Source organism: Conger conger, chromosome 5 (assembly GCF_963514075.1).
Source record: "Conger conger chromosome 5, fConCon1.1, whole genome shotgun sequence".
Lineage (NCBI taxonomy): Eukaryota > Metazoa > Chordata > Actinopteri > Anguilliformes > Congridae > Conger > Conger conger.
Window position 1 is genome coordinate 51,313,429 of NC_083764.1, and position 25,395 is coordinate 51,338,823.

Below are 25,395 nucleotides of genomic sequence, written 5' to 3' on the forward strand. Positions count from 1 at the left end.
AAAAGCACAGCTATCCCAGAGTAACTAACTCATCACACTGCAGTAGGAAGCAAACAATTCCTTATAGACTTGCATGGAACTACTACACACCTAAAGCTATACAGAACTGGAGGAATAAGATACTGACTGTAGTTTTGATGATTATAACATCTGAATGTTTGATTATGAGAACAGGCTACTCTATTGTCATGCACCAACTACTTGAAGAGCATCGAGATCGGTTGTTCCCAAACTGTGGTGGAGGAGTTGAGGTGGATACTAGATAAAACCTTCCTGTATAACACACTATCAATTGATATTCTTACCAAAGAAATAAAGCATTGAAGTAGTTAAATGGATTGTATATGTAGTGTATATGTGTTTTGACACATTCAAATATGTTAATTCCATATTTTAACAGATTTGTTAATATTTACACTATTTCGTTTATATTGTGATTGAGGGTAGGTCACAGAAAAGCATCTACTCATTAAACAAGTTGTGGACTAAATCAATGTAATGTGTTCAGTGTATTGCTACTTCTTGTGGTCATCTGGTTTAGCTCGACATGATAGGTTGGCATGGCTAGGTGCTAGTTTTGGCTAGCGTGAGAGAAGGCAGTTTCTCATACACATGCATGCCTGACAGGCATGCATCGCCCAGAGTACCCCCCAGCCACCAAGCCCTGACAACTATTTATGGTCCCCACAGCTCGCCATGAGGGGTCCCCCAGGACCGATGGGACTGACAGGAAGGGCCGGACCTGTGGTAAGTCTCTCCCTCTCCCCGGCACAGCCGCCGCGCGCACAGACGAGAACCGCCGCGCTGTGCGCCACGTCATCCGGCCCCACCCGCACCCCTCACCCGCACAGCGTGGGTTCCCCTTCCTCCACGTTCAGCCAGCACCGGCAGACCGTGGCATCTGGGCCCAGGTGGCCGCGTCGACATGTGTTATTTCCATACGGGCATGTGATTTACGAGTGGAGTGCCGGTTCCTTTAACGCACCGGGGTTATGGCTGTTAGTCAGCACGTAATTCTGTCAGAGGCCGTCTCCTTCCCAGGCCAGTCTGACGTCAGCGCTGCTCGGTACAGTAGGTCTCCTCGACCCTAATGACCAGGCTACTGCTGTGTGTCATCCGTCTGCCTCCCCCCCGTACTCCCACTCCTCACAACGGCCAGTGTAATTCTGAGTCAGCTGGGTTGGAGGGTTTGCTGGCTGGAATCTGAGTTTGGTCCCTTGGCTATGTCTGAGCCGAGATATTTCAGCTGCATAGATTATCGTAGGAACCGGAGGTCTTGGACATTTAACAGGTTACAAAATATTAAGACTTCTTACTTCATATAGGAATGTTAGTCTATTATAACACTAATAGTATTTAAAAGTACCCTGCTATAAAATCCAGCTTTGACCAGCTTGAAATTACCAGCAACCAGCTGTTTAAAAACCTGTATTGAGCTGTACCTGTATTTTTCAGCAGGGTGTGAATGTATATTTATATTTGTTTACTTATTTGGCTAACATCCACACAAAGTGCATCCGACTGTCAGTGTTTGCGGTGTATATTCCCGCCTATCTACTTTGAGATGAGAGTTCCTAGACATGTACTGAATGCAGAACACACACAATAATGGACTTTAGCACATTAATAGTGTGATATCCAACTTCATGAATAAAGCAGCTCTGTGTGCTGCTGGACTGACATTGACCCCATTATGAAACACCAAGAGGAAAGTCTGAGCCATTGGAACATTATATTGGTAATTACCTTAGCATGCTTGCCTTTAGAAGAGCCTTAGATCTGCTCTGTGAACTTAGCTGTCTGTGTGGACTGGAAATGGGAATTTGAGACAAGAGCTTTAAGGGACTGCCCCCCTCCCCCCAAATGCCTAAATGCTCACCAAGGCTTGTTGAATAATGCTGCCATACCACTGCTTTGCATGTTTACCATGTTATCATTGCTGTATATATCACAAAACTGGCTTGAGAAAAAAAGGTTTGGGGTGTTACGATTATAATGTCTCTCTCATGCAGGGTGGTCCCGGTGCCTCCGGACTCAAAGGAGATAGCGGAGATTCCGGACCCCAGGTCAGACCTCCGGACGTGACATTTCACAACTTCCTGCTTTTTAATTTCATTTTCTTTACCTGTTATTTCCCTCTCTGAGGTCATATTGAAACAGCATTGATAACAAAGATATCCTCAATTAATAGAACATGGTGCAAAGCATCTCTATAGCTCATAACAAAAGCAATAAGTGAGAGAGACAGCTGTTGCTGTTTTCTGCCTGTCTGAATATTTTTATTCACATTGGGAGAAATTATTGCAAGTGAGCAACTGATTTTTTAAAAAGTCACATGGAACAAGGTTATAAAGTAATGGTTACCATTAAATTTGAGAGCAAACTTGGTACCAGAACATAAGGGTGCTGATAAAATAGCTATTTGCAAGGAATCCTCAGTGCTTATCAACAAAAAAGGTTTCAGACAGGAATGTGGGCTGGTCTCAATTATGCTCTGTTTTAGGGCCCAAGGGGAATCCAAGGACCTATTGGACTGCCAGGAAAAGCTGGAAAGCGGGTAAATAAATTGCGTGTGACACTGACACCTTTGTTCAATGTTGAACTCACCATGCATTGTTCACCATTGTTTACATGTTCCTCTGTCCTGACTCACGCTAGCGCAAAACATTTTCATCGCGCCTCCAAATCTCAACTCATTCAACACTGCAACAATTACCTTCTTTGCTATTATGAGTAGTAGACATTGAACAATTGAATCAGTTAATGATGGAAAAGCTGCATCAAATTTCATTTGTTTTGAAGAACTGTTCTCATAGTATTACTCCCAGTCTGGATTGAAATACTCCCAAGCCCACTGAGGATTGGTAAATCACTGATCACTCTGCCTTTTCACCTGCCTGCATCAGGACTTCCGCTCGTTGTGCTGTACAGACAAACCTGAAATTGGACACACATTCCTGAGCCAGTATTCCCCTGCCAACACACCAGGCAGTAATCTTTAGGCAGGCCTGTGTAAAATTCAAGATAGGTTCCTCACCATATTTAACAACATGGGGACAGCTCACACCCCAGAAGACTGACAATGATGTGGATATGCTAATAGCATATGCTAATGCTAATGAATAGTTTTTGGTGCTTTGTATGTGTGTGTTGCATTTGATTCTCATTCTGAATTCTTCCAAAGGGTCGCAATGGAGCTGATGGAGCCAGAGGAATGCCAGGAGAGTCCGGAGGCAAGGTATGACCTCTGAGAAAAGTCTAAGGGACTTTTCTTTATATCTTATTCAGTTAAGATAGATCATTCCCATTTGATATTCTGCAAGGACACATGTTCCAATGAGCGTTCTAGGCTCAGGCCTCTTTCCTTTTCATTTTTAAGTAGCTGCATATCAAATGTGTAGCTACATTAAAAAAATTGTTGTACCAGAAACCTTGATGGTGAAAGAAAAGCAGAGAAAGACTGTATGACTGTTGTATTTTATATTCATGTTATTGTTTCCACGTCCTTGCAGGGTGACAGGGGTTTTGACGGACTTCCTGGTCTTCCAGGTGACAAGGGACATCGGGTATGTACTGTACAAAATGGTGCTTTTTTTCTCTATGTATGGGTGTGTGATGAATTGTTTGAAATTGATCTCTGAAAAAGTCGGTGAACATTATCTTAGAAAATTAACCACAAAGAAAGAATTTGGTTTTAACAAGCAATAACATGCCAAGTCAGTGGCACCCAAACATTGCTTTACATTGTTGCCATGCATTATGTCCATCAACTCTCCCTGGGTTTTATGTTCATGTAAGCTGAGGCATAAAACATTATGATTTGTGACAATCTCTAAAATGGCCGCCACCATGTCAAGTCAAGTCAACAGTATTTGCATGGCATGGACACCCTTTTGCTTTTACTGAACCTGTGGGATTGTCAGTAGCATCTGGTCAGAAGATCTAAGTGACAGAGAAGCAGAACAGGGACAAAGGAGGTCAGTGATGTAAGACAGTGCCATTTGCCTATTTAGTACTTTAAAAACAAATAATCATCTGCCTGTTGTTTCAGCTTGACCGTATTTGGTTCTCTCTCAATGATTGACTAGTTTTTTTTTTATCTTTTGTTTCTGTGGAAGGCCCTTCTGCAAGAAGGATCCATTCATGTGTACTGGGAGAGGGCTAGATACACCTCAACAAACCCAACATTTAACTTGTCAACAGGAACACACATCTGTCTAGGCCCCCAAGTTTACATGCTGTCATTTAATAGCACTCATTTCCCAATGAGAAAATCAACCTTCCCCAAACACATTTAGAGATGTTAGCACTCTACTAGCACTAAATTTGCACTTGTAAAATAAATTAATTCAGTTAGTCATTTTCCACATTGCTGGTTTCAGCATCAGTTGACGGACAACTGAAATAACACTAACTCTTCTGAAATAATGACGAGAGACACAGGTGTGGAGAAGCTTAAGCCAAGCCACATGTGTTCAAAACATTAGCATTTGTCAGGCTGAGAAATTGAAGCTGGTCTAAGAGAACTGTATAGCAGTAAATGTAGTTTGTTATAAATGTAATAGTTAAAATTGTTCTAATGAAATGGTTAATGCTCATCTTGCTGAAACACTGTTATACAGTATGTGATGTGGTCAATTCATTTGCACAATGCCAACTGTGTGTTATTAAAAACAGGTAGTTTTAGTCAAATTTATAGCATAGACTGTATGTTATTTCACTATTCAGATAATATGTTGACACAATTTCGCCCACTGTTTCTTAAGCAGAAATGTGCTCCTGTAATGGAGAATTTTATTATTAGCTTAAGGCAAACTAAGGTTGTGATGACTGGGACAGCTTGGGCTTAAAGTCCCTTTTATTAAGGTATATTAAGGTTACAATGCTTTAAATTAATTATACTCTAATTGTACTTCTTTAGATAAGTGGGGAACATCTTAATTGCTGCTTTTTATTAGCATGGAAGAATATTTTATAGGAAGGGATCTTTTCGCACTAATAACATCTCCTTAAAAATTGGCTTAGGCTTCCTGCCCTGACTATATATTGTAAAAATACATTTGTGGCAGTCTTTTTCCACCATTATCCGCCAAGAAATACTTTAATTACTCACTAGTATTATTAGCTATAGCTATGACCAATTAAATAGGTTGACTATTTTGAAAAAGGGTCCTGTGAAATGTAGCAGAATTGAGAAATTGTACAGAAAAAATAAAAATGACTACTGGGTGCTTGTCAGCTGCTCTCCGTCCTGGGTTCTTCCCTAGGCAACCTATAACTTATCACCTAACTTTGCCGCTGTGGTGGTTCAGTATATACATAGTTTATGGGCACAATAAATATAATTACGCTTGGTTAAAATCTCGGTCCCTGCATTTATCCTTATGCATGTGGTCGGTTTGGCTACATTCAAACCATTTAACACAAAAGATGGTGACAGCTACCTCAGTTCCACCCTCTGACCCCCCACCTTCCCAAGCATTTTGGGAAGGTTTAACACCACAACTGACAGTAGCACTTGGCAAAAATGTTGGGTTTGAGGAAATTTCAGGAGCACAGAAAGGGGCCTTAGATTCCAGTGGAGATATTTCCGGCCCAGGCTTAGGCTCATTTCTAATCCTTCTCCGGGTAATTACAGGCCTCCTCTGAGCAGGCCTGACTGTCTGCCTTCCAAAGGAGGGACTGTAAATACCGGGTATTTCCTTAAACAATGCTATAGGTCCAAGCTGGCAACATTGGTAATAACATATCTTGTCGTGTCTGGGACCAGGGAAAATATAGTTTCGAATGGAACAGAGCGATTTAACGGCATCAGTAGTTATGTTGAGGAATGGTGTCAAACTGTTCCAGATTTCCAATGTGAAAACATTTGTTTTCCTCTTGGACCTTACCCAAAACATGGAGCGTTCATGTGGAGAGCTGTGCTCTGGGCTGCTAAGGACCGGTTTGTTTCAGTTATAGACCCGTTCCTGTTCTGACCTTTAGTATCTCTATTTTTGCTTCTCTCGCTCTATCTAAGGGTGAATTTGGACCCATGGGCCCACCTGGACCACCCGGAGAGGACGGCCCAAGAGTAAGTAAACCACCCACCAAAAACGGTGTTTTTGTACTTCTCCCTGTACCCTGCACCATCTCACCACTGGCAATGGTCTTCTCATTCACAGGGAGAAGATGGAGAGATCGGGCAAAGGGGTCTTTCTGGAGAGAGCGTAAGCATGTTTTTTGTATCTGAACCTGATTTATTCTGACATGATAGAGAGGTGGGCAAAACACTGGCTTCAGCCACTCGTTTAGATACTCAACATGATAGCATGGCACACCCAACCGTCTCTTCAAAACAGTGCAATGTTGCATTTTTTCAGGTTGTGACATTTGTCGATTTATGCCAGCAGTGAGCAGCTATACATCTAGGACATTTTGTGGATTATTCTGTACGATAGCTCCTGTGAAGCGCAGATTTTTATGCTACTTTGCATAAAATACCCACAAAATATAGCACATTGACTTTATTTTTTGTTACCTGGTTTTATAAAGTGATGTCCACTAATTAGCCATTTTATTTTGAGAAGAATAATATTCTCTTGACAGTTTTTTCAAGAGATTTGGTCAATAACATTGACCCTGACCTGGTGCCAAATTATCAATGTATGTAGCTGTGAAGCAACAAAAATAATTGTACAGGAACTGACACTCAAGTAATTTGGTAGTGCATTGCATATTTGCAACACTGCATATTCAGGTCATCAACCACCAGAGGGAACTGTTGTGTAGCTATTCCTTGGTGGTTGGATTTTTTTTAATGAACACACACCAAATGCTAGCCTCATTCAATCCAGTTATAATTTAAACACTCAGTGTTTGATTAAATGTCTTGACTTCTCGAATTTCAATTTCTTTTGTTTTCCAGGGCCCAAGAGGATTGCTTGGTCCACGCGGGTCTTCTGGACCACCTGGACAGCCTGTGCGTACAGTTGAATACTTTCCAAAATGTCACCAACATAAAACTTCACCCAGTCCATAATATTGGCCTGCGCCCATCAACTGTGTTTTATTTCCACAGGGTGTTGCTGGTATTGATGGTCCTCCTGGTTCAAAAGGAAACATGGTAATTTCAGAGATGATTGAATATTTATAAACATACTTTTATTTCCTTACAAAGATGGCTGTGCATTTTCTTTTGTCAGCTATTTCACCTGAAAAGGTTGAGAGGGAACTATGTGGCCATGCCACTGCTGGTTGTGCAACTACCAAAAGGTCTCTGTTTTCATACTTTGTCATGCTTCAGAAAAGATTAGACTGATAACTAGATAATTACTTCCAGGAGATCAAAGTTCATGTGCTTGCATGAGTGCTTTTAAAGCACGATCAACAGTTTCAAACTGATGCTGGCAACCATATGGATGCTGTGTATGTACTACCACCTCCCTACCACCTGGGGCAGCACTAAAGTTCCATCCACTCAGAGTTATAAGGCAAATATAGGACAGGATATGGAGACGCCTCTATGAATTTTACACCAATGGCATTTTCTATATGCCTCAAGGAATGGTTAGAGAGTCTGGTCGAAACAGCAGGCCACAAAGCAAATAAACAGAGTATTTCAACACTGAGGGTGCATGTTGTTTGCACATGTTTCCCTCTGGCAGATGAGAAAATAAACACAAGTCAGCTTCTGAATTCTCAATGACTCATGGAGAAAAGCGTGAAGAACAGATGATTGTGGCTGTATGGCAAAAAATGTTAAGACAGCTACTGCACAAGAGCCTGTCCTCACACGATGTCAGTCTTTTCAAAATTGTGTTGAAGGCCCAAATAAACAAATACATCTTGAGCTAAAATGTACAGCAAGATGTGGTAACAGTAAATGCAAACAACAAAGCTTCAAAGCTGAAAATAATTTCTTACACAGATGAGAGAAATAACTATTCTGGTTCTGGTCCCCATGAAATGTAAGAAGTTGATTATTTTTGGTGTAATACAATACAATACAATACAATACAATACAATACAATACAAGCCCCACAGATACTTCACACAGAACTGTAGAATAATTATCCTTTCCCTAAGATATCCTCAGCTAACTGTATGTGCAGGATTTTACAGTAGCTTATAAAAGTTGTGTGCTCATGGTTCTGTGTCATGAGCTGATTGTGTCATGGATATTTTATTAACTTTGCTTAATAATTTTAATTTGCTATAGTTATTTTTTGAACATAATGGGTGTTCCGTGGGTAGTCAAAACAGGATTGTCCCTGCTTCTGGAGGTCATCATTGTAGCATTGTAGCATTGTGCTTTAAAAAACTTTCTAAATTTGTTAGGAGAGCATTTACGTTTTTTGCTTGGCAAGTTTTACTTAAAAAGAAGCTTTGTCTCTATTTTGATTACTTGTAATATTATTTTATTTGGGACTTTACTCTCGTGCTTAGTATGGACAATTAATTTGAATGGTTGGCGTTGTTTGGGAACAAATACAACATCAACATCCACACCCAGAGTACATATACATACACACTGGAAATATTTATGAAAAAAACTTAAGATCAATTTTTCCTCTCATAGGGACCTCAAGGAGAACCAGGACCACCTGGTCAGCAAGGCAACCCCGGAGGTCAAGTGAGTATCAAAAAAAGAGTCCTTTTGTTTATTCATCTCGGATGACCTATTTGACTGTATTTCTATGTGGCACTCGGGGTTAGTACCACTGCAGATGGTCTGAATCATGTTTTCTTAGCATGTGTGAACTTTGCAGGCTGTTTTTTTTGTTCAAATGGTCTCCTGAAGGTAATGTAGGGCATGCAAGCATAAGGTCTGGCAGTTTGCGGCTCATGCAGCTGTAATTCTGATAGAAAAAGCCCCTGGGGGCCCAGAGTGGGAGATCATATATCCCCTGCAGAGACCAGTTAACCATGGCCTCCAATAAGTTAAGACAAATCTATGGGAAAAAAAGCCTGGTGCCATAAGTGTCAATTTTGTAGTATTCTATTGAGGCCATGACCTCCTCACTCTCTTGCAACTGGGATATCTAACGCTAAAATGAGTGCTCCGGTCGCAAAAACAAGTGTCAACCTCCGTCACTGCGTTAAACACCTCTGGTTAATCTGTGTTTCAGGGTCTTCCTGGCCCACAAGGCCCCATTGGACCACCTGGAGAAAAAGTAAGTGTTTAAGGCTTTTCCAGCACCCCTATGGGGCTCTGTTATTGCAGACAGCTTGCAGGCCGACTCTGTAACTGTAAGTGCTTTAGCAGACTCATTGGTTTTCAAGCTGTGGCTCCCTACTGACTGACACACACACACACACCCACACACAGAAACACGCACACAGTATATAATATGGTCATATTTATTAGGAAATCATATACTTCGATATAAGACAATTATAATTAAATATTTTTTTGGTGTTTTTGAGCTTCTCATATCATCCTTCAATTTGTGTCCCATACAGTAAAGTCAAAAAATTGCCATTTTGGTAGAAGTATACATACTTTTCCAGGATGTAAAACGATTTCCCATGTGACATGACGTATGTTTTTTCATAATTATCGGATGAGGTTGCTAAATGTAAACACAGGGAGCTGACCACATGAGACAGAGGGGGAGGGGGAGGGGGAATTGGGCTCTGGGGGCAGTGTTAGGGACTTAAAAAAACAGTCAGTTCTCTTTGCGAAAGTTATGTCAGTGTTTTAGATACTAAATAATATCAGGAAGAGAACCTCTTAATCAGCATTTGTAATTGTTTATTTAAAAGCACAAACTATCACCTTCCTCTACCATATGTAGACCCTAATCAACACAAAGTGTCCTGGTGAGTTGTGTTGTGTTCTGTTGAGGTGCTCAGAATTAAGTTGTTCCTGCAATAAAACTGCCATTCTGACCTTTAACCTTTGGCCTCTCCCTCTCTTTCTTACTCACGTTCTCTCTATTTCTCATCCTCCAGGGACCTCAGGGCAGAGTTGGTCTCGCTGGCTTGGCTGGTGCGGACGGGCCTCCAGTAAGTCTGTTTCTCTCCGTGTAACTGTTGTAATTCTGTCTTTTACTGCGTTGCCCTTAAGAACATACGGGTCATTCCGTGTGCATAGATAACTCATCAACATATTCTTATGTTTGCTTTTTTTTTTGGTCCTTGTGGGGAGGGGAGGGCTGGCATCGCAAATATTTACGTACAATGGGGTACAAAAGTGTGAGACCACGAGTGAAAATGCTTCTATTTTGCATTAATTTCATACAAACCTTTTCAATATAAATTATATTATCAGAATAACAGTTAAAAACATTGTTACAAACTCTGTTACAAACAACAGAGCAAAAACATTGAGTCATTAAAATTTCATAATGTTTTAGTATTTGGTATGTCTACCTTTTGCTTTAATGGCAATGTGCACTCAAGCTGGCAAAGACTCCACAATTTGTTGATGTCATCCCAGCATTATTTGTTATTTGACAATGTTCCAAAGAGCATCTTGTAGTGTTCCTGAATGCTTGGCTTTTGTCAGTCTTCAAGTGCCCCCATAAATGGGGTTGAGGTCAGGTGGCTGTGGATTGTGCAGCACTCCTTGCTCTTCTTTGGTCTTCGAGTAGTTCTTGTAAATGCTTTGAACTAACTTGAACTAACTTTTGAAAAAAACGTGAAAAAAAATCTTCTTTTTTTTTCCAATGTCGTCTCAGACTTGTGGGCCCCCCTGTAGGTGCATTTTGTGTGCACAATTTGAAAAAAGTGTCAGGATGGAGAATCTGTTTTGTTCTGTAGAAAATATGGCCAACTTTATTTTACCAGGGACAGGCGGGTATGCCACCGGGTCCCTTGGCCTTGTAACCATTCATTACATTTTACATTTTAGTCATTTGGCAGACGCTTTAATCCAAAGCGACTTACAAGTGCATAGGTTCTTCCACAAGTTAAAGCAACACATCAAAGGCAAAACTTCATAGTTTCTCCAGAAGCAGAGCAGTGCTTTTCAGCCAGTGGCCCAGAGGCCAAATTCAGCCTGCCACAGACATATACTCAGGCCTTGGATCATTTTATAAAGTACTGTTCTTTCAGTAAATTTTGTACAGCTACATGTGCAGTGTACAGCTTTCCTCCCACTAGTGGGAAAATCATAAATAATAAGAATACATATTTAAAGTATATGTCCGCCCCCCCCCCCCCCCCCACATGTGCTATACATCTTCTTCACAAGCTTTTGTAAATGAGACATGGCAAATGCTTGCCCCATATGTACCATTTTTTAAAATAAGAATCCCCCCCAGGTTTAAGAACCGTGGACTAGATGAAAAATGTACAGTATGGGAACATAAGATGGGGAAATTCAACACACTAAGATTGTTGCAGTTCAACCCAGGACGAACAAATCCCAAATTTTAGTGCTTACTTTTTTCCACAGGGTCACCCAGGGAAGGAAGGCCCACCCGGAGAGAAAGGAGCCCTTGTAAGTGTTCTGCGTTCATCTTTGCACATCTCGGCGTCTGCACGACGGGAGAGCCGTCACGTGTCACAGTGCGTCCGTGAGACCTTTCCACCAGGACGTCCCAACACAGCAGCTAAAAATTCATCTTAACAGTAAATACAAAACAGAAAAATTTATTAAAATGTCAAAGGGTCTCGAAGGAGATGGAAAATTAGACGAGGCACCCGCTGTGAAGATTAAAACAACTGACACGAAAATCACGTGCAAGGACTGAATTTTCACGGACAGTCAGAAAGCTGAGGTGGATGTGTGAATGTGCTTGCTGTTCGTGTTAATGTGACTTCTAACAAATTGATGCCTTTGTTTTTGGGATGGCTTTTAGGGTCAGGCCGGTCCCCACGGCCCCCTCGGGTACCCAGGCACACGTGGAGTAAAGGTACCTCTGAAGGCTGTGTTGCCGTGTGATTCAGTGGTGTTTTTACTGCGGTCGACACCGTGATTTACTGTGGTTGACTCTCTCTGACAGGGCGCTGATGGAGTTCGTGGTCTTAAGGGTGGGAAAGGAGAAAAGGTAATTCTATTGTCAACATATTTCTTGCGTGTGTGTGTGTCTGTGTATGTCTGTATTTCAGTACAACATGCGTTTTGTGTTTGTGTTTGCATATATGTATGGATGTATGTATACAGTATATATGATATTTTTGTTGTCTTTGTAACCAAGTTGGATATAAGAATGATATCTAAGCACACGACATATGGAAATGTGTAGAGAGACTGAGAGGTTAGGTTAGTGTTGGTTTTCACTCAAAAGCGAAGCAGTTTTAGTCCATTAGGCTCAAATGAGCTGTGTTACATTACAACAGGAGTAGGCCCCAGTTCAGTCAGCCAGAGGAGGAAATGGGTCCTCCTCTGGCAGAGACTTTCCCCTGGGCGGTTTTGCTAAAGACCCTCGCCGTGGTGTGGCCTGTGCTTTCCGCCCCTGGTTGAGTTTTCCGTGTCAGTCAGCGGAAAGGGGATGCAGCAGCGGTGTTCGAGTGGCCGCAGGCGGCTCGATGCACAGCCGCCGCTGAGAGACTGCCCATACGTCATGGCCTTATGTGCACAGCCTGTTGTGTTTTCATAGCACTTAACTTAATTCATTTTTGGGAAGAGCTTCTGGCTCCAATTAGTGGGTGAAGCGTATGTGTGTACAGCGTCTTCAGAAAGTATTCGCCATTGAACTTTCCCACATTTTGTCCTCATGCGCCTTGAAATTGAAGCGCATTGAAACGTCTGCCCCTACACAAACACGTCAACGCATCTACGACGCAAAAAAATATTTGTATCGCACACTTTTTATTGACCTAGTGTCATTACTTTAAAGAAAGGCCTTTGGAATCAATTACAGTCTTCTGGAGTATGTCTAATGGGCTTTGCACATTTCGATTTAGGATTTTTTTTCCTCATTCCTTCATGCAAAATGTCTCCAGCTCTGCCAATTTAGAAGCCGATCAGCAGGGGACAGCAGTTTTCAGGTCATACCGCAGACTTTCAATGGGATTTAAGTCTGGGCTTTGACTGGGCCAATGCAGAATGCAGAACGCTAGCCGTGTCCTTGGGTCATCGATCTTCGGAACAGGACTCTGTGCCATAAATGCCGATCTCTTACAGACTGGGCTTGTGCTTTTCGCCTGTCAGCCATCTTGATTTTGTTGGCAATAATCATCACAGTCCCTCTTGATGAAAAGCAACCCCATAGCATGATGCTGCCACTACCATGCTTGATGGTAGGGGACTGCATATAGACTAGTGGCTAAGATGCTTGACTGGGACCCAGAAGGCTGGTGGTTGAGGCACACAATAAGATCAGTGCAGCAGTAAGATCAGTAAGAGCTTTAAGGCCCTTGAGCAAGGCCCTTAACCCCACATTGCTCCAGGGAGGATTGGCCCCTGCTTATTCTAGTCTACCATTCCAGCCAATGAGCTCTGTAACTCTGTGTCTCTCACTTCTCTGATGCTGGCTCATCTCATCCAGTAGCTTGTGGTGATCTTGGTAGTGTCTGGGTTCTGACATATCTTTTCAATTTTCTTACTGTGGACTTAACAGTTACAATGCTTCTAAGCTTGGCTGATGTTTGTATAACCTTCTCCAGCTTTTTATCTTCTAGGAACTTCATCTGGAAGCTCCACATGCATGTCTCAGGTCTTCATGACAGCATGATTTATCTGATCTGCTCCAGTATATCTATACACCAGTGATATTTATACAGAATACACCTGGCCAAATTTAACACTAGAAAGGCCAGAGCTGACACCATTGGCCGTTCAGAGGGCAGCCTATATACTAGTGGCTAAGCTGCTTGACTGGGACCCAGAAGGTTGGTGGTTCAATCCCTGTGTGGCCACAGTAAGATCAGTGCAGCTTTTGGGCCCTTGAGCAAGGCCTTAATCCCACATTGCTCTAGGGGGGATTGTCTTCTGCTTAGTCTAATCAACTGTAAGTCACTTTGGATAAAATCGTCAGCCAAATAACATGTAATGCAAACTTTATTCCGTTAAGACAAAGGGGTACATACTTGAAGTTTTATTTTAATATAATTCTTTAGGCTTAGTCAGTGCCAATTGAAGTTATTAATCCTCCTAATTTTTTACTGTCGTTGAGAAAAAAGGGTCGTTGATATCAGTGAGTTTAAAATGTATACGCTTTATCAACACTTTTCTGCAGAGTAGAGTAGTACTGTACACACTAATTGTAAATTGCAGAAATCCCAATCATTTCCCAGCTGTAAAATGTTTGTCCCTGGCATTATGCCAAACACATTTTTTAGTTCACTGGTAACCACCACATAGTCATATTTTCATATAAGGTTATTTTCTAAAGATAATAATGCTTTCGATTCCAAATCATATTGTTAATCTGGCAATTTTTTCTATTATGATGCTGGTATTTCTCCGGCCTACAGGACATGCATACCCTCATTCACATATAACATTTGCACTTATGTAGTTAAAATTTCTTTGAACCCCTCCTCTGCATAATGACTGAATTACATTTTACAATCCTTATAGTATTGCTTGTGTAAATCAACAGGTAGTATTTTCCCTAATGACAAGCAATTTTTTCTCAGAAGCAATAGCTAATAAATAATGTTTTAGCTCACAGGGTCAGTGAAAATACCATTAGCATGAATGTACATACATACATAGCTGTTGGATTAACATTTTTTTTACAACTTGCCTCATGGAAATATCTCAGCATACCTGAAAATGAATGTTTGCTAATATTTTCAAGGAAACGTAACTACCGGCACATGTGACATAATTCTCATTAGAGCTGACAGAAATGGAGTGTGGCAACAAATCTTTTGCTGGCTACACTAGCCTCATGTTCCTCATGAAATACGCTATGTTATCTTAAGGGCAGCAGGTGACCCAAACCACACTTTTCACAGAAGAACTCACACTGTGACTACTCTATTATTGCCACATTATATTGCTGCTGTACTCTTCAAATGTATCTCTACAAATCTCACTCTAAATAAACTATATTTACTACACCTGATGAAATAGTCTCAAAGGCACATTTGGACCAGGTTTTTAAGTTTATGTGTAATGTTAAAAAACCGCTATTTAAACTACTCACTGCAGCCAATAATTCCCTGTGTGGGTGCAGTCTGAAGAACCACCAGCAGGTGTCACTTGACTCAATACAACACAGCTCACACTGACTGAGGAAAATGTTCCCACTAAGAGGTTATATGCCACAACACTAGGATTATCAAAGGTATTTATAAAGTTAATCAACCAACAAGGAATATTGTCTGAGCCAATGTGTATTTTCTATGTAACTATTTTTATTAGAAAGTCCTCCATTAATTTACGTTTGCTATGCATATAAACATGAAATTCAAAGAGCTACCACTAGGTGTCAGCATGTATCACAATATCGAACAAGCCGCAATAAAGCATGCTTGTGGGTACAAATGAGATTGGACAAATGCATTCCTGCCACAAGTTATATAAAGCCAAAAAGAAATATTTTATCACAATGATTTATAGCAGATATTTGTTTTATATTGGATTTATACCTTATATCATATATTTTAATGTCTAGACATTCTATTCCTAGATCACAAACCTTCAAAATAATGAAAAGATCACACACATCATTAGGCCAACAAATTAAACAAAATAAGTATGATATTGATTTTGAGAAAGCACATAAAAGCTTTTTTCCATGCTTTCTCCATTTGCCTGTGTGTACTTCCACCATCATGCACTCTGTCAATAATCTACAAACACAGTCAATACTGTCCAGTTCCAGAAGCATCCGCTGGCATCATGAGGAAATAAAGGTTTTCTACAAGGTCATGAACAAGCTCTTCAGCTGAACATGAATTCCCTTGTGCTTACAGGGAGAAGATGGCTTCCCCGGTTTCAAGGGCGACATGGGTCTCAAGGGTGAATGGGTAAGTGTAACACCAGGGTAGAAACCAGTGCTGAATGTCCATCAACAGTGGCGGTCAGGAGTGACACGCCAGGTCACCAGGGTGATAGTCTGGTATGACAGTTGGGGATCTTGGCTTGTAACTTGAACAGTTGAGGCAGAGGTGCCTTTCATAAATAATGGGACTGCGCTGAGAGTAACTGTCAATCTCTGTCCTACAGTATCTAAGCCAGGGATGCACACCTCAAGGGCCAGTATGCGTACTGAGTTTTGATCCAACCAATTGCCTTGCTTTTAATTTGCTGACAGCTCTATACATTTCCCTGGTTCAAGCCTGTACTTGAGCACAGTAATATAATTAGGATACATTTGCAGTCTGCAGCTGTAGCTGGTACTCATACACATGTCAGATAAGATATTATTGAGTCAATTAAGTAATTTAGACCAGAAGTTGATCTAAGCCAATCGCAAAGTTTTGCTATCCACAGCAGAAACACAGTGATCAGTAAATCCCTGACAGCACGGATTAGCACCACACATTTTTGTTTCATGAACTCAGATTCCCATCATCTGAAAGGTACTTAACCTGAAATTATTTATTGGAAGAAATAACACTTGTAAACTTGATCAGTTTATCTACAAAGCCAGTGAAGCAATAAAGAAAGGAATGGGCTTAATGTGAAAGTGTGGCGTCTGGGGGGATGACTCTTTGCTGTGTTTGTAAAGGGTGAGACGGGTTTGTTGGGGATCCGAGGAGAAGACGGGCCAGAGGGGCCAAAGGGCCGGTCAGGGCCTAACGGAGAGGCCGGGCCCCTGGGTCTGGCTGGAGAAAAGGTATGTTCATAATAATAATTTTATTTAGCACTTTTATAGCATGTTATGGCACTTTTCTTAAAACAAAGTTTACAAAGTGCTCACAAAAAGTCACTTAAAAGATAAAAAACATACCAACAGCAGACAATTTACATGATATGCATATATACATTTTTTTTTCAATGAATGAAATAAATAAAACATTCCTATAAAACATGAAGACAAATAAATATTAAAAAGGCACAATTGGTCAATACAATCAATAATAATGTTTCTGAGCAGCTCTCTTTGCTCTGGCTGTTCATTTCTCAGATTGGCTTCAATCTTACTATTTTGTATTGACTTGTTTTATGGAAATCCCACCTGTGGGAGTGTGCCAGTGTCCCATTCTCTCTGACTGTTGACACGCGTTCTTTCTGCACATTGCAAAAGGATGCAGTCAATGTCCCCAGCCTGTATTTTTCAAGTTAGCGAGTTCAGGGATCACACACACTAACTTGCCAAGCTGTTTCGAGAAATAAACATTTGTCTATAACACATGTTCATCTAGTTCTAGCTAATGTCTGGTGTCTGCATTATGGAATGCTGATTAGATAGAGATATAGGAACTGTCAATAGTGATATCCTCTGCATTTTCAGGTGGAATAAATGTTTTGAAAGTGACTTTGTTCCATTTGGTCACTGTCGTTTGTGTGTCTTGTCAGGGTAAACTCGGAGTTCCAGGTTTACCCGGATATCCAGGAAGACAAGGTCCAAAGGTATGTAAACACAGTAGGAAGTTGCGTCATGGGATTGCACATTTTAGGGGCAAAACTAAAACAGTATTATCAGGCTACAAATTATAACAGTATCTGCAATATTTCTCATAGAAGCAATTTTGTATTGCGTTAAATGGCTAGAAAACATGTTTCATGCATTCATCTTTTTTTGTTTGTTGTAATTCTTGAGAAATTATGGGTATTTAAGGTTGTGTCTTTTTCCCTAGAGCAGATGGCAAATTTTAATGTCTAACTTGTATATCTACAGAATAGCATTTTCTGCTACATTCAGGTGGACTGTGTTGTGTGAAGTATGGTTTACATGTATAAACAAGGCAAGGACACCTGCCTCAAATTCATGCATTAATACTGGCTCACCACTAGATGTCTCTCTTTGCCTGCTTAGGTCTGACAGGTGTTTAACCTTACACCTTTCATTCGTTCAGTTTATTAATACTTTTAAAACCCCGTAATTATAACACAGAGCTTCAGGCATATGAAATGGAAAGAAAGTTTTGAAAATGTATATTTTAGCTGTAAGCGTAGGAGGATTGCTCAGTGTTGCCTGTTGGCAGGGATTATACTGGGCTGTTGACTCACTATTAAACTTACTTGGGCAGCCTATTGTATCTGTTGTTTGGCCTGAGCAATGGCCTCTTAATATTTTATAAAAACACAAAGAAACATACATTATGCTTTTCAAGAGCAATTCACCGCCCCCCCCCCCCCCCTTCAATGCCTCCATGGTTTAAATTGGCCACTTCCTGTCATGAAATCACGAAGCCAACATCATAAAGCAAAGTCTATTGTGAGAAAATTTGACAACTAGTTGAGTTGTTACCCTCCAGAGGAATTCAGAGCTGTTTTTGTACAAAGCGACGGTGATTGGGAACCCAGAGTGCAGCACCCAACTGTCTCTTCAAGGAGAAACTCAGCGAGGGTTTGATTGGCTGCAAACCCACACTTAGTCCAAAGGTCTAGGGAGTGAATGCTTGAAAGTGAGTTGGGCTAGAAGGATTTGCACTCCGCTTGCAATTTGATTGACACTTGGAAGACATTTTGGCTCCGGCACAACACAGGACCTCATCAGAGGACAGTCCAGCTAATGGAATCCCTACCTCCTTAGGCAACACTAGAGCCAATGATGCCTTGCCCTGCTGGGGAGTCAGACCTAACGGAATGTGGCAACATTTATTTATAGCTGACTTCCTTGTCGGGGATTGGTGTGTTAAATTGCCATTTCCATGTATAGAAATTGTATTCAAAAGAAAGTATAATGCTGAATATTGATGGCATTGTTAATGCTTTTAATGCTTCCTGGATTGAAAGTATGCTGGTAAGCTCTTTTTTGTTCTCACTCCAATGTGATGCCGAGGGTGCTAGATGAAGCTGCCAAACGTTACCATTGTAAGAAATGGCTGAAATAATGAAAGGTTTAGAAACCCTTGTCTAACTATGGTAAGTTCAGTAACTGAAGGCTATTTAACTTATCATTAAAGTTAAGTATTAGAAGCTTCCAGAAGGAGGCGACACGGATGGTGCAGTGGGTAGCACTGCCGCCTCACAGCAAGGAGGTCCTGGGTTCGGTACTCCAGCTTCCTCCCACAGTCCAAAGACATGCAGGTTAGGCTGATTGGAGAGTCTAAATTGCCCATAGGTATGAGTGTGTGAGTGAATGGTGTGTGTGCCCTGTGATGGACTGGCGACCTGTCCAGGGTGGATTCCTGCCTTTCGCCCAATGTATGCTGGGATAGGCTCCAGCCCCCCCTGCGACCCTGTTCAGGATAAGCAGGTTAGGATAATGAATGAATGAATGAAGCTTCCAGAAGGGAGCAGAGTGTGTGGCTCATGCCAGCCTACAGGTCCTTACCATCATTGCAACAGCTTGACCACTTTAATTTGGTCCCACAGCCAGTAGGGGGCAGAGTGAAAGTCTAGGACAGAAGAAAAAGCATTGCTACTCTGACCTTTCTCTTCATCTGCAGGGCTCGACTGGCTTCCTCGGATTCGCAGGAGCCAATGGGGAGAAAGGAGCGAGGGTAAGTAGTCTGGCACATTGGGAGCGCGTTCCCAAGCAACAAGAAGTAGCAAATTGCTTCATAACGCAAAGAGATCTGAATCAGGGGTTGAACGAACAAATGCTGGTATAATTGATGACATTCTCAGCATAAGCTGTTCAGACGTCGCAACAATTAAGGCTGTGTCAGCTGCCAAGAAATTCTTAAAAATCCTCATTTACACAAATTGTGGTTCACTTTTTTCACATTTTTTGGAGAGAAAATGAAAGATGCTGATTGTGGTTGCGAGATTTGATGATTGCCTTCAGCAGCTTTTTATGCACATTTCATGTCCTTTGAAACCTGAACCAGAATCTACTCAACTAAAAATTGTCTGGAATTGGATTGGGTGGGAAAGCTGCTGAGCTGAGAACTGAGGAGGCAGAAAACATCCCCTTATGCTGATATTGCTCTTTAATAACTTTCCATGATAAATAAATACTAAACTCAAGTACAAGTAAGTCAGAGGGCACAGTATGATAAACCTAGCAAGGTAGGTTTCAAATATATAGTATAAATAAATATACATGTATAGCTGGCCTACATGGGTAGTATTGCAATTAATGAAAAGTTGTAGTAGGTATACTGTGGAAAACGTTGACATCGCGTCAAATCAAGTTAGAGCAGTGGGACACACGGTAATAGAACTTCCAGAACCCTGTTCCTGGAGATCTACCATCCTGTAGGTTTTCATTTCAACTCTTAATTCAGCACACCTGATTCTACTACTCAAGGGAGTGCTGTGTGCAAGGTTCTCCCAACACTGTTTAACTTTACTTTCAACCACTTTAACTTTAACATAATACTACAAATAATAATCACTGAGTCCACAGCCGGTGATGGTGTTATCATTTACTGACAGTTAATCTTGTTTTGGTTTTTTTAGGGTGGGGCAGGCAAAGCCGGTCCAAGAGGGCAAAGAGGGCCAACGGTAATTGATTTCACTCCACCTTCTGCCTGTTTTTCAACATTTAAATTCAGCCATTTTCCGGATTGAATATTGAGCTGTCGTTGATGTTGTTGCTCTCATATTTCAGGGTCCACGTGGTGGTAGAGGTGCCAGAGGTCCCACTGGAAAACCAGGTCCCAAGGTGACTAATATCCTCTCACTGGACACACTCCCAGTTTGAACCTGATTTGGAATGATCACAGTTTATTTTACTCACCTTGTGAGACAGCCTCCTTAGCCTGCTCATTCTAGGTTTTGAAACAGCTGATAGCTGGTTGACCAGTCAGACCAACTCCATACTCAACATGGTTTGACTAGCTCAAGCTATGTTTTGAAACAACAGGTAGCTGGTAATTCCAGCGGGTCACAGCTGGGTTTTACACCAGGGTTGGCTTACACACAATCTATTCCACTGGGCTTGCTCGCAGTTTATCTGAGTTACTGTGTTGTGGCACTAATGCATACAGTCCTGAGTAGTGCAGGGCATCGTATTTATGTAGTTACATGTTGTCATTTGTGATGCACTCTATGTTTCTCAGAATGAGACTATCACCAGTGTTAATGGTTTTGATGAAGGTAACATTTACAGGAAAACAGCAGGCCTGACAATGTGCTGACTCACACTCTTCTTCTCTCTTCTTTTTGTGCAGGGCACTTCGGGTAATGACGGACCAGCAGGTGGCCCAGGAGAAAGAGTAAGTGTAGTAATCACGCGGCTAAAACAGGCCTTCTTTTTTGATGCTCATTTCCTGGTCATGCTGAGAGACTGTCCTCACTCACACCACTGCGGTTGGCTCCAGTATAGGTCATTCAGACCTGTTTTCAATGTAAAGTCAATGGTACAATTGTGGTCAAAATACAAAGTCAAAAACATTTTTCTCACAAGAAAATGTACTCGCAATCTGTGTTTTTTCCTTAATTTCCGCAATCTAATGCTCCGATTTTCAAGTTATTGTATTATTAGGACAATAAATGACGCAACTGATTTAAACATAAAACACGATTTAAAACAAGCACCATTGCTGACATAGGCTACGAGTGTGTCTTGGGTTGTGTCCAATGAGGTTCCTTGATTGACTCCTGGGTCGAGTAACCGGGATTCCTCATTTCATACCAAAGCTCAGCCGTTTCAATCCCGGGTATTTCCCAGGTCGAAAGCAGGGTTGCGAACCCAGGACGGATATCCCTGGCTGACCCTTTCACACCAGCACATTCCCAGGTTGTTTCTTCTGTGAAAGGGCTATAACTGACTTTATGTTTTTTCTAGGGGCCTCAAGGACCCCAGGGCCCTGTCGGCTTCCCAGGACCAAAGGGGCCCCCTGTAAGTATCCTCGACTGATATGCCTTTTTACCTCTAGTTCTTAGAGGGTGACATTTAGCCAAACTCACTGTATTGTGCAGCCAGGCAAAATCTATGTCTCTGAGGAGAAAAGGCGGTGTGCTTTGTTTTCTGAACAATACTGTATCAGGCCTCTGAGAACGCTTGAGGCATTATATTGTAGCTTCTGCTGTGAATGTTTAAATAGAAGTACTGTATGTCAGTAACTTTTGTTTTACGTGAAAGAGAAAACAGAAAATGATGACTGCACAGTAACTGTGATATTTCCACCATCTTAGGGACCACCCGGAAAAGACGGGCTGCCTGGTCACCCAGGACAGCGTGGAGAGACCGTAAGTGAACCCAGATTGTTCAGCTTTGCTGCTGCACCGACTTGCAGTCCAGCCTTTTTCTGTGAGCCAGAAATACTAGATATTTATCATTTTTATTTCAGAAATGTCCAATGACTACAATATACAGCCCTCATTGGCTACCATTGAGAAAAGTACTGGTTTATTGGTTAAAGGGCAAACCCACTTCAGGTTTCTCCTCAGCAGCTTGTATGGCAATATTTGAGAGGTATACATAAGTTACATTTTTCAATGTTTATCCGCAATTACAAACATTGTTGTTGCTTTGAGATCTTCTCTCTCACACAGTCATTTGATTCTCTCCACATCAAACCATTAGTATCCTTGATATAGGAAGCCATGCTACTTCCTTTATTGATTGTAATGACCTCACGCTGTGCCTCATTGGAAATAGTTCCAAACAAAAATAAGATGAAACATAAAATCTTTTTTTTTTTTTTTTAAATACACATTTTCAACTTCTGGAAGCATTAGGTCACTGTAGTTGCTTTGGAGGTACAGTACCTGAAGTGTATTACCAATATTAACAATGTGCATATATACTGTAAATATCATTGCAGGGAGTCTTAAACTCAATCAATATGCAGCCAGATGCTCCCCTTGGCTGACACATCTGTGTAGAACAACCTCAGATGGCTTATGATGTTATATTCAAAGACTGACTTGCCTGGGAGAGGGAAAGGCTCTTAAAGCCATGTTGCCCGGATCTTTCCGGAGTCTGACAGGCTCTGCACTAGGGTCTTGTTCTCGCAAGCAGACCTGATAAGATCAAGAGCCTTTGAAGTGGCTATAGAAAAGATTTCATTCATCGTTGTTTTATGAAAGAACTAGTCTTGCATCATAGGGAGCTACTGAGTCTGCCACACGGATGGCTACACAGTAGGTCTTTATAAAATAAATATGAAGGAGACACCAATATTGTAACTTACACCTTGATACTGATAGTACTAGTTTGATATATAGAGCACATTTTGCATTGTTTTTATTTTGGGATATTTAATTTGGAGTTTGGACTCTTATTATTATTAATATTATTATCATTATTATGAACACTCCTATCAATTCAGGAGAGTGCAGATTCCAGCAGACATTCTCCAAAAGTATACGCAGCAAAACCATTGCTTCTTTTAGTCTCTAGTCCAGCAGCTGACACAACTAACGCACATCCTGTTCAAGCAGTACAGTCAGGCTGTAGCCACTTAATCGACCAAATGTGTTGCTAATACATTATGAGGTGTCCTCCTTACTTGCACTCTTCTCTTCCTATGTGACAGTATGGTAGCCTATGCACCACACTGCAACATTGCCCTATGGTCAATACATTCTGGACCAGTGAATTTAAACTTATGTTAACATTAGTAGGGGAGATTGGGGTCTATTGTGACAAGGTTTGATTGTTATGCAATGTTTTCTGAGCACAAAACTGGTCCGTTGAAATCCAAGGCAGAAGAGGACATGTATGGGCGTGTGCAATGTGATTTACAGCAGGCTAGCTCGTTTCTACTCGGGAAAAAAACAGTAGCCCCGGCTCTCCCCTATATCTTAAAGGAATAGTAAAATAGTAAGAGTAAATATAACAGAACAGTAATGAAACTTGTTCAATGGAATCATTCTTGTAAACTTGAAGAAGTATACAGTATATGGGTCCATTACAATAAAAGTATACAGCCAGCCTGTGACTGTGCTTGCAGACTGCCCAAATGAGAAGCCTGAATAAAACACTGCCAGCTACACAGTCTTCCTCCATCCACTGACCCTCTACCAAATGATCCCTCAGCCTCCGAACTGGCTCATTCCAGTTCCTGCATGCTAATGAGGCATCAAATCAATGTTTATAATGCCTGATTTATTAGCCAGCAAACGGCTCAACAAGCCTTGGATATCGGATTCGATCGCCGCGGCGACGCCGTGTCAGGCCCAGAGTAATGTCGGCTTTACTTATGCAGAATGATTTCTGTCACAGATGATTCCTATTGCACTTTGTGATTTAAGCAGCCAGCCGGCAAGCCAATAGACCTCAGTGGAAACCAAAATGCTTCCAAAATGCTGCCATTTCTGCTGCAGCCATCTTGTGATTCATTCTGATTTTAAAGAGGTGATAAACCCTAAATTACTGTTTTTGGAGATATAAGGCTGAGTGTCTTGCTTCCCTTTTGTAGGTAACATTAATCCTATTGTAAAAAAAGGCTGGTGTTTCATTACCCTTCTTTTCACATGATTTGTATGGTTTCCATACTTTAGGTTAATTGGTTACTAAAATAAGTGTACTGCTTGTTTTTCTGTTTACAACCTTCAATGTTTTTGTTGAAATTTTTCAGGGTTTCCAAGGTAAAACTGGACCACCAGGCCCTGGAGGAGTAGTAGGACCGCAGGTGAGAATGTCACCCCCTCACAGCTTCAAACCCAATAAGTACATCCTGCAATTGGGTTTCTCAACTGGAGTCCTTGAGGGAACGGCTAAAACATTCCTAGTTTTTCCATATTTTATAAATAGATCAGTCTGATGTGAAAATTGAACCAGTGAACATTACCAATCCAGCGTAAACAACCATATAATTCTGACATCACAACAAGGCATTTTCAGCATAACAAATGAGATTGCATTTAGTATGCCAAAAATGATCACTACAACAGCCACAAAATATAGACTGTAAAATGAAGCCGAACTTAACTCACCCACACATTTGCATCAGCAACCTAAATTAGAGTTACAGTTTTCAGCTGAATTAAATCTCAACACGTCCTTTCATCTCTCCACCTTGAAGCAGCCATTATTGCTAATGACAGTCACTGCTGCTCTTAGTCCTACAGTATGTGTGTAGAATTAATCTCCAGGGCTGCTATGATAGTTTTGAACATTCTTGTTGCTATGGCAAGCATCATTATTAATTAAAGCTACAGTAGTATTATTTATACATTTATATTATATATATATAGATCATCGGAGAAGCAAAAATTTTAGCCATTATTTCTAGTAAGTGTAGTCTAATTGTAGTAACTAAGTTCAGATCAAAGATAAAATGGCAGTCGTGTAATGTGTTATCATAAAATGAATTTTAGAACATCTTCTGTTGGTATATCTGAGATGGTGGAGTTTTAGAACATCCTAGGAGTTTCTGAAAACTTGTTGTCTTCTCTAAATCCAAGCAGGCTAATACTGACCTGAAATGTATTGGGTTGACTGAAGGTCAAACAGCTTTGAATTGTCTAGAGTTACAGCACCCTGGACTGCTGCCTAATAGGGTGCTTCACAGGGTTTATCCCAAGAAAGCCCCTGAGGTTTTGGGTCAATTTCA

The 25,395-nt window shown here is 41.1% G+C and overlaps 1 protein-coding gene across 3 annotated transcripts in view; it reads left to right on the forward strand.

Annotated features, from left to right (window-relative positions):
* The window catches only part of LOC133128659 (collagen alpha-1(XI) chain-like), a 103,433-nt gene that overhangs the window by 42,641 nt on the left and 35,397 nt on the right, over window positions 1–25,395 (forward strand). For all 3 annotated transcript variants that reach the window (XM_061242366.1, XM_061242367.1, XM_061242368.1), the window contains 25 exons: window positions 691–747; window positions 2,013–2,066; window positions 2,504–2,557; window positions 3,185–3,238; window positions 3,513–3,566; window positions 6,020–6,073; window positions 6,165–6,209; window positions 6,908–6,961; window positions 7,061–7,105; window positions 8,561–8,614; window positions 9,111–9,155; window positions 9,937–9,990; window positions 11,384–11,428; window positions 11,790–11,843; window positions 11,934–11,978; window positions 15,802–15,855; window positions 16,560–16,667; window positions 17,351–17,404; window positions 19,390–19,443; window positions 20,348–20,392; window positions 20,499–20,552; window positions 21,061–21,105; window positions 21,678–21,731; window positions 22,028–22,081; window positions 24,418–24,471. In XM_061242366.1, the coding sequence (XP_061098350.1) occupies window positions 691–747; window positions 2,013–2,066; window positions 2,504–2,557; window positions 3,185–3,238; window positions 3,513–3,566; window positions 6,020–6,073; window positions 6,165–6,209; window positions 6,908–6,961; window positions 7,061–7,105; window positions 8,561–8,614; window positions 9,111–9,155; window positions 9,937–9,990; window positions 11,384–11,428; window positions 11,790–11,843; window positions 11,934–11,978; window positions 15,802–15,855; window positions 16,560–16,667; window positions 17,351–17,404; window positions 19,390–19,443; window positions 20,348–20,392; window positions 20,499–20,552; window positions 21,061–21,105; window positions 21,678–21,731; window positions 22,028–22,081; window positions 24,418–24,471 (1,344 nt within the window). The remainder of the gene's footprint in view (window positions 1–690; window positions 748–2,012; window positions 2,067–2,503; window positions 2,558–3,184; window positions 3,239–3,512; window positions 3,567–6,019; window positions 6,074–6,164; window positions 6,210–6,907; window positions 6,962–7,060; window positions 7,106–8,560; window positions 8,615–9,110; window positions 9,156–9,936; window positions 9,991–11,383; window positions 11,429–11,789; window positions 11,844–11,933; window positions 11,979–15,801; window positions 15,856–16,559; window positions 16,668–17,350; window positions 17,405–19,389; window positions 19,444–20,347; window positions 20,393–20,498; window positions 20,553–21,060; window positions 21,106–21,677; window positions 21,732–22,027; window positions 22,082–24,417; window positions 24,472–25,395) is intronic.